The 12,386-nt window shown below is 32.1% G+C and overlaps 2 protein-coding genes across 2 annotated transcripts; one reads left to right on the forward strand and one right to left on the reverse strand.

Annotated features, from left to right (window-relative positions):
* Positions 1-708: 708 nt before the first annotated feature.
* LOC143068221 (uncharacterized) lies at positions 709-3,716 on the forward strand. Its single transcript, XM_076242111.1, has 3 exons — positions 709-1,101; positions 2,798-2,944; positions 3,374-3,716. The coding sequence occupies exons 1-3, from the start codon at positions 840-842 to the stop codon at positions 3,517-3,519; spliced, it is 555 nt and encodes a 184-aa protein (XP_076098226.1). The 5' UTR covers positions 709-839; the 3' UTR covers positions 3,520-3,716.
* Positions 3,717-6,251: 2,535 nt separating this feature from the next.
* LOC143066275 (bifunctional protein GlmU-like) lies at positions 6,252-10,722 on the reverse strand. Its single transcript, XM_076239268.1, has 3 exons — positions 10,633-10,722; positions 6,784-6,951; positions 6,252-6,503 (listed from the first exon to the last, which is right to left on the reverse strand). Exons 1-3 carry the CDS (start codon positions 10,720-10,722, stop codon positions 6,252-6,254), a joined length of 510 nt encoding a protein of 169 aa, XP_076095383.1.
* Between the last annotated feature and the right edge of the window lie 1,664 nt (positions 10,723-12,386).

Raw genomic sequence — 12,386 nt, forward strand, 5'->3', positions numbered from 1 at the left:
ATAAATTATTTAATCAATTGCAAATTGACATGAACAAACTTATGAAGTTTTAGAATAATAGTAATATCCTTACTAAAACATAATTGATGTTCTTTTCAACATTTAATCATACCCTGGTATGCCATACTATACCAAATGGTACCATTATTACATATCATGTACTAGTACCATACCACATTACCGTATCATGTTTGACAGTATGCCCTTGAGGTGTTGCATGTTGTATCTTTAAAACATTATGTTCCAAGTTAAAAAGGGGAAATACGAAACGTAAATTAACATGACGTTAATATACTCATAACAGTACAGACATGCATTTGCTGTTTTTTTAATTATACTAACTGATACATAGTAATAAAAAGAGTTTTTCTTATTGAAATAAGATTGACCTGTCTTGATCTTGTAGCAATTACCTGTAATCCTTATCAATCAAGCAATTGCTTCAATTGTTTTCTTAGTAAGCACTTCAAAACGATGTGTAAACATATGTACCTGTTATCAGCCAGTAATAAGTAATTAATTGGACATACAAAGCTATCCCAATTGTTCTTAAATCTTGTCTAAAACATTTTATTCAATGTTCATTCATTGTAGTATTCAAAAGTAATTTATTAAACAGATAAAAACATCTTAGATGATCGTTGTTATGGTAATTGGTTGTTACCGCAGATCTTTATTTTTAGGTTTCGCATCTATAGATAGGAGAAAAGTATGCAATTCATTTAGTTGTTATGATGCTATTTTCTGTCTATTTTGTTTAATTATAAACAATCCGTTAACTTTCGTTGGGCAAAGAACTCTCGAAAGAACTTAAGCGCTTAAAGAAATATTCTGACAAAATGGTGGTTGCAAAGAGATGGAAAGAAGCTTCAGCTTATATAATTATTTCCTTGTTTTGTTTGGCTATATCTGTTGTGCTTTTTCTGGTTGGGTTTTCATCAGCAGTATGGGTTAAAAAGACATACGAAGATAAAGGAGTAAGAATGTATGGACTTTGGAAATATACAAGATATTATCCATGGGTTGAATCCACTGAGGAATATAGACTTAGTGGAATGCTTCTAAGCAGTGACGAAACACCTTTGTCGGCAACAACTACAGGTATGTAAGTGTCCGAAACAAAAACAAATCTAACCCCTTGTTCTATTAGATAGTTCGTAACAAAAAATTTAATTGATTTATTGTAATAACGATTATTTAAAACACGACTTAGTTAAATGAATGCGTAAACCTTGATAATTTATCTGGTAATAATTAAAAGGTTTTTAGTGTTCATTGGTTTTGTTCATTTTTGAAGTCAGAAAGGTGACCTATAGTTTCTTACAGTCATATCCCCTTTGATCTCGGGTAAATATTTGTCTTATTTATAATCATACCACATCACTTTATTGTTGTTGCAACCTTGTCAATTTCCTATTTTTTATGATTATCACAAAATTGATAAGATGTTCTATCTTTGAATGGCCATATTGTAAAACAAGAGGACTTGGGACTTTTATGGTATTTTTTTCAAAAGAGGGTGGAAGCCGTATCCAGTAGAAGATTCAGGAAAGGGGTGTAGAGAGCCACAGACACTAGACGTTCTGTCAATAGTAATAAAATATTGGCAATGGGAAGAAAATAGTGTCCATATATATAAAAAGAGCTTTTTTTTCAGCATAAAAATTGTCCAAATTTTCGCCCAGTATATAATACGTTTTATTGATAAACGCCCCTTTAAAAAATGCGGATTCCGCCCTTGACATCGTCTATCTTAAACTGTATGTCTTGACTTCTCATTTTGCTTTTACCTAGACAATTATGCAAACAGGGTTATTGGGACGTCCAAACTAATATTGTTTTTTGTGACTTTTGTCTGAGTGGGAATTTGCATGACGAGAGTTCGTGCGAATTCGCCAGTTTTGTTCTTTAACTTGAATGGTCTCCTATTAATCGATTTACGAGATTTTCACATCGATAAACTACTGTCGCATTTTCGTTTTATCATCACATATTGATAACATTAATATAAGTCATAAGTATATTTTACATTGCAATTAATTCTGTTTGGTGTCATAGGAATTTAGAATTATGTTTCTTTAAATCATCCTTATCATCAAAGCCACACTCATTCAGTCATAAAGACAAAAGGAATATTTAAATATCTGTAGAGAAATTGATAGTCAAATTATGGTACACTTATGTACCTTAGTTAACCATTACCCTTTCTGTAACGTGAATTTTAAGCTACCTTAAGACATAAAGCCAGTGTTTAATTTTTCACCTAGAATGCATTTCGAATTTCTACATAACATAAAATTTACCTTCAAATAGACAGGTAATAACCGGCTCGAAATTATCATATTCCAAATTCAAAAATGGAAAAACAAAAGATATATACCATTACTACCTACTCTTTCTTTACAGTGGTATAATTTAAACACAACCGATGTTAATTTTTTTCGTCCAAATGGTCTTGGTTCCAAAGTATAAATTTCAGATGAACTGAATACATCTCTATTCTTCAACTGAATCAGTTTGAATTAAAGGGATTGTACAATCAAGCAGTCACCAAGTTTAATGCTTGTCGTCACAAAACTTTTTTTCAAACTAGAGTCGTCTTGGATGTTTAATAGGAAATGAACGCAATGCGAAAGGTCAAATCTATTTGATACTAAATTCATATTAAGGCTAATACAAACTAGTGTGGTGCTTCAAAAAGTTTGTATTTTATTCACCAGTATAATACTATAATTTCCAAACAGACTTTGATAACTGACATGTTGATCTAATTTTTTTCAACATTCTTTTTTTTTAGACTGGTATAGGGCAACACAAGCAATGGAATGTCTTGGTTTAATAAGTCTTGTTTTGGCTTTACTGATCCTGTTATTGTACTTCTGTGTACCATCATGTAAAGTACGGAAGGCACTCTATGGAATGATTTTCTTCACATTTCTAGCAGGTAATTGCGTATTATATCTCTATGTGTTATTCGTAATTACTTATATTATTAAAATATTCATACATTTAGTATTTTCGAGTAATTTTAATATCGAATCATAACAGGATATGATTATGCATCTACAATTTTTTCATGATTCAAGTTTGTTTTCACTTTGAATTCACTAAAGCATTGCAATTTTAAGCAATGTTTTAAAAAATTTACGAAAGCAAAAGATTAATGTTTCCAGTCAAAACGGAAAATCTACGCAGAAACAAAATATTGACCGAAATTCAATAAATAGTATTAACATTTTACATTGCTTGTCGTCTTCTTCTGGAAACATGAAAACATTTAAAAAACAAACAAACTGTAAGCACGTTTTTAAAATACTGTTTACAAGGTTAATCTAGTATGGTTATGATGCTTATCGTTTTTGTCTCTTTTCAGTAATGTTTATTGTGATTGGAATTGCCATTTTCGGCTCGAAGTTCGACGAGAAAGGATTTGACGTCGGATGGTCCATGGGATTAGCAATTGCTGCAGCATTGTTAGCTTTTATCTCAGGGATTTTACAAATTTTGGAGATGACATAATATTGTATTTATAAGTGTGTATGGGTGTTTCATGTTGTATAATCATTATAAATTGTTGAATGTTTCACTGTTTTGAAATGTAACATACTGTATGTTTTGGTGTCATAAGTTTCCAATACTATGTGTTAAAACCATTGTTGTCGAATAGATTATAAATTGTTAAATTTGCTTAAAATGAATACACTTGTCGTTATACATCAACTCGTTTATTTGTGAATGTGATGCAAATTATACTCTTCCATTTCCAGTTTCCTTCAGTTTCAACAACTGTCAATTCAAGATAGTTAATAAACAAAGCAGCAACTGGTTTAGAATACTTTCACTTCCCAAATAATTTATTACCTATGATATAAAAAAATGGTACACAAAAGTGAAGTAATAAAAATACCGAACTCCGAGAAAAATTCTAAACGGAAAGTCCATAGGCAAATGGCAAAATCAATAGCTCAAACACATCAAACGAATGGATAACTACAGTCATACCTGACTTGCTCGGCATGCATTTTCTTATGTAGAAAATGGTGAATTAACCTGGTTTTATACCTAGCTTAACCTCTCACTTGTATGACAGTCCTTTAAAGTTCCATTATATTGAAAACGATGTGTAAACAAAGTGCCAACAAAGCAAACAGACATAATAGGAAAAACATCTAAAATAGGGGTACACAACAGTCAACACTGTGTTATAATCTTAATCACTATGAAAATAAATAAATATGTAAAAAAGAAGCACAAAAAGGCATATAAATGAAAGAATACAAAAAATTACAACCACACAATAAAAGAATGACGGGATTATCATTAATAGAACATAGGTTACATAGATAACTTTGAAGATAGATTTATCATCAGGTGTTGATTTGGTAAACATCATCATTACATAATGCGTAATGTGTTTTACATACTTGTATCTTGTCATAGAAGAGAGGCGAGTGATACCGTAGAGATAACCAATCTCATAAGTCGAAAACATACTGTCAGTGCCTTGTTAAAAGAACGAAAACGACCAAGAGACCAACACATTAACAGTATACAAACCACAACATACAACATAAAAAAAATAAAAACTGACCAATACGAACCCCATTAAAAAAAGTCACAGGTATATTCTGTCATTTTTTTTTCGATTTTTGTTACTCTTTACCTTCGTATTCGATTTTGCCTTCGCATTATTTGATTCGAGCGCTACTACACTATGCGTCTGACGTAACAAATCATTAACCAGGTATATCTTTAATGAGTTTTTTACACGTCGATTCAAAATGGTATTATACAAAAACTGATTATCAACTAGCTACTACTGTTTAGACATTATAAAAACAACACGATTGCTGTCTCACATAACAAACGAATGAACAAAGTGGTTTGTGTAAATGATTAACCAGGTTCATCAGAGATTCTTAAGCCATGTAAATTAAATTTTAGTTATTGAAAACACATTTTGTTCTGAAGGAATATAAAGAGATTTTTTCTAACGAGTTTCTGAGTATCGGGGTTAACGAAACATGGTTTTGTAAAGAAATGTACAGTCATTTTAATAAGGTCTTAGTTAATCGACGTATTATGTAAGAAATTTGAAAGATTTAAAAGCTCAAACTATTTCTAACCGTCACAGATGAGCACTATATTTATTTAAACGTCCAAATGTTTTGATTTGAGCACCGCGAATGAGTCTGGTGTAGACAAAATTCGCGTCAAGCAAAACAAAATGCATATGGCATAATGATTGTTGATGTTTTTTGGTAAATATTGAGACATGTTTTTGATTAAGATCTGAATTGGAAAGTAAACATTTAAGAATTGAATGCTTCTTTTTGTAACTTCATTGGGGTGTAAAAGCGTTCAATACTTATAATTACATTTTTTAGCTAGGATCATGAAAACACGAATTTTAACAATTTTTTATTTAATTCACCTGTGCACTTTATTGTCGGACCTCGTGTCATCGTGAATGATAAGTTTTATTGTGTAATGCAATTGCTTTAGGAATAACACGTGATGTCACCGGCAGTTAGCCAATCAGAATAAGGTATCATAATGAATCATACATCTAATGTAATTATTAGGTTGTATGTTTCACCTGCTGTTATGTTCTTTTATTCTACTAAAGAACATACCTGTACCAAGTCAGGAATATGGCAGTTGTTATCCATTCATTTGATGTGTTTGAGCTTTTGATTTTGCAAATAGTTTCTGGACTTTCCATTTTTTATTTTTCCGTATTTTTGTGATTTTCCTTTACATATACTAGAGAAAAAAATACATGTGTATATTCAAAATAGTTTATCATTTAATATCTAAAATACTAGTTTTAATATCGAACACATAAATGCTCCTTAGGAAAAGTTTTGATCCCAAATTATTATTATGTTATTTTGTTAATAAATTTATAGTTTGTTATGAAGTTAGCACTTGGTCTGTTGAAAAGTTTCGCAGTTTTACATTAGCGAAACTATTTTAAAAGCAAATAAGTAGCACAAGATTCAAGCATCTGATAGAGTATGGAATATCCGAAGAATTAGTTATAAGACAAATTTGTAATATGTTTTTTTCGAATTCAAAAGACTAACATGTATTTTCATACCTTGTCCTTTTAACATGTTATTTTTTTATTAATATCCTTTAATATATAACACATATTCTTCTATATCAATACCAGCTCATTTACGCTATTTGGTTCATTTTTGTTTTGTTTACAAGTGTAAAGTTTCGAATTGATAATTGCATCAACACTAACCCTCTTGTGTAGGTTTTTCTATTAGAAGTTCTTTAAACCCTGTCCTTGTATCATGTTCTCTGCTAAACGATGCTCCAGAACACTCACCAACCATAATTTCTGCGGTAGTATACACAATCAAATTACCCATCACATGGCCACCGAATACGTTACCGTCTTTGTCACTTAGGCTTGCGTGCAGATGGCCGCCTGCAGAAAGCGTCCCAACCAAAGAAACGATTTCAAAGTTACCTTTATATTCCTTTATCTGTAAAATATAAGAAAAAAATTTAAATGATAAGCAAGATAAAAAACATAAGAATTAGTTGAGTGTTTCAGTTTGAAAATTATATAATAAAAAATTTCTAGAGAAAAATCGTTCTAAAAGTAATAAATAAGTTTGTAAAAAATGGTTATATACATATTTCAAAACAAAAAGTATTTCTATTTTCTTAAATCTAAAGTGGGCATTCTAAGTGATTAATGACGTATTCGGGAAAGATATTAAGTAGCACTTGTGATATTACGTAATTTAAAGAGGTATATACCGTCTTGCTATCTGACATCCGTAGAGATGCATGTGTTACACTGCCCACACAAGTCATTATAAATGCTGCATTCAATTTATTCTTATTCACAAAGCTGACAAGTGATTCTTTAATTTCCTGTCCAGGCTGAAGTCTCAAAGGATAGCAAGTAACAGGACATGGTACACACTGAAATTTTCAATTTATTTTGTGTGATTATCTGTCTACTCTTGGTATTAGTCATTTGATCCTTACTTTATTGCTTTCAGCAGTTGTAAGTATCCCAAGTTATAAACATACAGTTAAAAACAAATGGACATACAATCGTAAAAAGAAAAAAATAACAAAAACGGAATTCCAAGGAAACTTCAAATGGCAAAATCGAAAGCTCAAACACATCAAACGAATGGAAAACATTTTTTTATATTCCTAACTTTACACAGACATTTTCTTATGTAGAAGATGGTGAAAACTGTTTAAAATTTTGATATCGGATTCGCCATTTCATTATGGACTTTCCTTTTCTAATTTTCCTCGGAGTTCAGTTATTTTGTGATTTTACTTTTTTTTATATATAGCAAGCTTGATCTCTCACATATATGACAGTCTTATAAAACTGTAAAAACAATGTGTGAACAAAACAAACAGTCATAATCGGTAAAAAATCAAACATACAGTAATCGAATATTATCTGCATGGTTATGCTACTATACAGTTAGTATGTAAAAAAGGTGAAATTTTATCAAGCATTTGTCTTATGCTAGAATGTAGCAACCCTCGTTCATCTTGTTTTTAATTAGTGAAATGATTTGTGATATAAATCAGATGTTATCATTGTTATTATTTAATCACAATGAATAAACATTTTGTGAGTTTGAGGCGCTTTTCTGTATGTTTAACGGAACTCTCGAAGCATCAAATTTGAAAGGCCAGGATATATCAATAAACCTAAAACCGTGAGATGTTAAATGACCAAAAAGGGATAAAAAAAGAGTACCAATATTAAAATGCAATTGGCGGTTTCATTTTCAAGCTTACAAAAGCTTTCCTAATTTTATAAATGCTTGTTTTTGAAACTGAAACATTACATATACCTGAGTTGGATGATATACTAATAACCATGGATTTCTTTTGATTTTCTAAGTTCAGTATATATACTTATAAATAATGTGTTCAAACAGATTTTTTTAAAACTATTTTACTTATTGTACCCGATAACCTTATCTTTATTTGGCAAAACATCACGGAATTAGGGGTTCTCAGTGCGCTTAAACTTCGTGCTTTGTTTGGTCTTTTTTACTTTTTCAATTCGGGCGTCACTGATGAGTCTTTTGTAGACGAAACATGCATCTGGCGTACAAAATTAAAATCGTGGTATATATAATCTATTTATTTATTAGCTAGTTAATAGTAAAATTCAAACCGGAAAGTCCCTAACTAAATGGCAAAATCAAAATTTCAAACACATCAAACGAATGGACAACAGCTGTCATATTCCTGACTTATAAAGAAAATGGTGGAATAAACCTGGTATTATTGCTAGCTAAACCTCTCACTTGTATTACAGTCGCATTAAATTCCATTATATTGACAACGATGTGTGAACATAACAAACAGACATAATTTCTCGCTGCATTGAAGACCTGTTGGTGACCTTCTGCTGTTGTCTGTTCTATGGTCGGGTTGTTGTCTCTTTGACACATTCCCCATTTCCATTCTCAATTTTATAATAAGTAAAAATGTCAAAAAAGGGGTACAGCAGTCAAAATTTTGTTATTATCTTAATCACCATAAAAAATAATAATATGTAAACAAACATCTATTTGTCATAATTTGTCATACCCCTTGTTCATCGACTTTCTACTCTGACACTGGCGACGTTTTACAAAGTCAGAGTAGTTGCTGCATGCTTTGACTACCGAATAAGTGTTTGAAATGTATATATCCCATATGCATGTGAAGTTGGTATACTGCTACTATACTAAGGTGGGGTGAAATTAATAATTTCAAAATTAAAATCGTCTCGTTTTTCATATATTCTGGTACTGAGATGACCGTGTATGTCGAATCGAGGTATAAGTCTAAATATGAGATAGGCGTGTCTGTTGTTTCTTTGTTTTGTTTTTTTTTAATTCTTTGAGATATCAACTTAAAAAGCATCACTAAACTCTGTGTAAATTGTATATTACGCTCGTATTGGAATGACAGGAATTTGTAAAAATAATGAAGCTTTGTCGCCTGTTTGAAAACTTTATTTCTTTCTCAAGCTTATCCCAACCTAGTACTGTCATTTTACGTACCTTGAGTTTTATTTCAGTTTAATTTTTTTTCAACAGTTTTACTAAAATGGGGTCCTTACAGCAAGTTATCTCAAGTAGACTGTAGAAAATCGTTAACAGCAAACAAAAGTAACAAATAAATTTCATCACAATTCTTTTGAAATTAAAAGCATTATGCCATGAAAACATTTCTTTGTCTGGTGAAACTTTTCTCTTTCTCCTTGAGATTCAGTGTGGCATACAGAAGAGAACGGGAGTGGATCGTAACCATTGGCTAGCGAAGATGACATTCGATTACAGATGTTGAAACATCTATGATTCGACTTATTATGTGTAATTTATCATACATCCAGCTGATCCATAACTTGGAGGAAATTTTTACGTGATGATTTCAATTTTTAAAACTGTCAACTTTCTATTTCTGTAGTATCATATCATCTACCCAATCACACGACAGTTATATATCTTAATTAAAACGTTACAATCATAATTGCATGTTCCAACTAAACGGGATTCATTAATAAACAGGGTTGTGGTTTTATTACAAAAACTGCTCATAAACTTTTCAAAGAACTACTGAATTCGACAATTCCCAATTATTTGGTTACTATTACGAATTGGCTCATCGATACGATGTGTATATGACTCAACACACCAGCGACATGTTTTCGGGGTATTAAATTATTTTATACCAGTATAGTCGTCTGAAAGTTTACTGTTTGTTACATTTTGACTGTATATTCGCATGACGGATGCTGCATGGATAGCAGGAAACGTTAATCTGTTGACGTACTCTGTCGTATGGCATTTAAACATCGGCAAACTACTGTTACCTAAATTTACAAAAACTGGTGTGATTGATAACCAGAGTCAGTGAAATGCAAAAGGAATTACCTATGAAGCAAACACCACAATAAAATAATCTGGTTTCCAAAATATATCTGTGTTTATGGTCTTGCACAGTCAACCATCAATCGCAGTTGTTTGTATTTCATAAAGAGGCATTATAAGAATTTACTGGTTTGGTTTTCTAATCATTTGACACATGTGTAATGATTTACAACATCCTACAACATCTTGCTTAAGTTTTAGTAAAATAAAAATAATAAGTTTTTCTGATAATTGTTTCCTGATTTCCTCCTAATTATCGCCCATCGGTGCATTAACTTTGTGTGTGTATGTATTTTGTAAGTATAACAAATGGCAAAATCAAAACCTCAATGGCATCAAACGAATGAACATATTCCTAACTTGGTACATGCATTTTCTTATGTACAAAATGGTGGATTAAACCTGTTTTTTCCATAATTAAATTTCCATAACGCATATTTACTATGCGCGTGTGTCAACCAGTAAACAAAAACTATCGTGTATTTTCAAGAACAAAAAGTAAAAACAAATAAAATTATGTGATGTTTGCAACAACTGTACAGGGTTAAAATCAGTATCCATAGTTTCGTCAGAAAATCACACACACTGACCCGGAAATTGTCTGTTGTGGGGGTTAATTGGGTGGGACTTTCAGGTAGTTAGTTCCAGTCAACAATTGCTCTGGGGATGAAGCTGTATTTATAGGCATCCGTTGAATTACTGACTCTGGAAAACCTGTCTCTGTGGTATTGTCTGGTTGTAACAGTTGGTCTCTTAATGAAATCTGGAATGATGACTGATAAATCTCCATGTAGAATGTTATACAAAAGTATGGGCTTGATTCCTTTTCTGCGTGTTGCTAGGGTTGTCCAGTCAAGTGTTTGAAGGATGTTGGTAACAGTTCCTGGTTACCGAGGATAAGTTGTTACAAATCGGACAGCTCTTCGTTGCACCATCTCGATTTGGGTAATATGGCACTTTTATATGGGTCCCAAACTGGGATTCGTTCTCATGGTGAGGTCAAACTAATGTTTTGTATGTGCTCTAGTTAATATCTCGTGGACATTTGTTTAAGTTTCTTCTTAAAAATCTGTTATCTTTCGGTGTTGCTTTGGAAATACGATTTCCCAATTCATATCCTCTGACAGTTCTAAACCGAGGTATGGGTAGTGCTGAACAGTTCCAGGTAATGTCCTCAACATATGGTAGTTTTGAACAACAGGGTTGCGTTTTCTGGTCACCCTAAGGATAAACAATTTTGCTGGATGAAATGTCATCTGCCAGCGTCTTGTCCATTCTACGAGTTTCGTAAGGTCTGCTGTTGGCATGTCCCCGAGTTATGGCATTCCGAAGTACAAGAGGGAGTCGTCAGCAAACAGGAGTTGACTGGTACATGATGATATAGAATCGTCTATGTTGTTGATGTACAGAAGGAAACATAGGGCCCAAGGACCCTCCCCTGTGTTACACCGGAACGTACTGCTTTCAGTTCACTCATTTTACCATCTACATATGCACTCACTCCTTGATTTAGTTTGATAAGCCAGGCGCTTATCCAGCTGCGAACATGATCTTCTAGGATACCATAGAAACTTGTTTTCTGTAAAAGCCGCTGGTGTGGGACTGTATCTGCCTTTTATAATCTAGGACAAGCATATCTACTTGTTCTCTCATATCTAAAGATCGTTCGACTGATTCTATATATATATGTTTCCGAGTCACAAAATTTCACCAGTTTGGTTTCACTGTCACAGGAACGATGATTTCTTAAACCGTGTTCAACTTGGTAGTCTTTCTTGAAGATATGTGTGATGTTATCTAGCTTCCAGTCTGATGGTAAGTTGTCCCAGTTTCAAAAGTCTGTCGAAAGCGAGATTGAAAGTCCACCTATACACGGTCATCTGCACATGCCTGTAATTGCGCTTCCACTAGTATAGGCTTATTCATCAGCAGAATTCGTTATTTTCTATCAAATTGCCTTGGAGAACGGTGTAATGTATTTTAAGACAAGAAAGATACAAAATACAAGATACTTTATAACCAATCATGGTGCCCAATATTTGAGCTATATACAATCAAATGAATTACAAAATAAAGCACAGTAAACGATTAGAATGATTTTAAGTACATTCAACAAAAACACGTAAAACAATGTAAAATAATAGTAAATAAAGACATACCGGTATCCCTGGATCCATTTTTCTGAGCGCACAGACACGTGTATTCAAAATAACTTAACACCAAAAATACACTAATTATAAAATAATTTTTGTTGATGGTTAATTATCATCAATTTACAAATAGTGTGAAAGATAAGTTGATTATTTAAATAACAAAATTGATTATATTTAAGGTTAAAGAAGTATTTTCGATGACATTGATGCCAATTGCATTCGCGAAGCGTTTTGTTCGTTTCCTTTTTCGCTAAATAATTGAAGATCTTTCTTGTGCTTTGTTTCTTATACTGCAATTTTT

This window comes from Mytilus galloprovincialis, chromosome 3 (assembly GCF_965363235.1).
Source record: "Mytilus galloprovincialis chromosome 3, xbMytGall1.hap1.1, whole genome shotgun sequence".
In the NCBI taxonomy this organism is placed as follows: domain Eukaryota; kingdom Metazoa; phylum Mollusca; class Bivalvia; order Mytilida; family Mytilidae; genus Mytilus; species Mytilus galloprovincialis.

What these genes read in the sequence shown, in the direction of transcription:
- LOC143066275 (XM_076239268.1), bottom strand. Translation starts at nt 10,722, where the DNA reads ATGGAGATTTATCAGTCATCATTCCAGATTTCATTAAGAGACCAACTG. An exon ending in AGACAGGTTTTCCAGAGTCA is followed by an intron (nt 6,952 to 10,632) that starts GTAATTCAACGG and finishes TGAAAATTTCAG; the next exon opens with TGTGTACCATGTCCTGTTAC. An exon ending in GGATGTCAGATAGCAAGACG is followed by an intron (nt 6,504 to 6,783) that starts GTATATACCTCT and finishes TATATTTTACAG; the next exon opens with ATAAAGGAATATAAAGGTAA.
- LOC143068221 (XM_076242111.1), top strand. Translation starts at nt 840, where the DNA reads ATGGTGGTTGCAAAGAGATGGAAAGAAGCTTCAGCTTATATAATTATT. An exon ending in TTTGTCGGCAACAACTACAG is followed by an intron (nt 1,102 to 2,797) that starts GTATGTAAGTGT and finishes CTTTTTTTTTAG; the next exon opens with ACTGGTATAGGGCAACACAA. An exon ending in TTTCTTCACATTTCTAGCAG is followed by an intron (nt 2,945 to 3,373) that starts GTAATTGCGTAT and finishes GTCTCTTTTCAG; the next exon opens with TAATGTTTATTGTGATTGGA.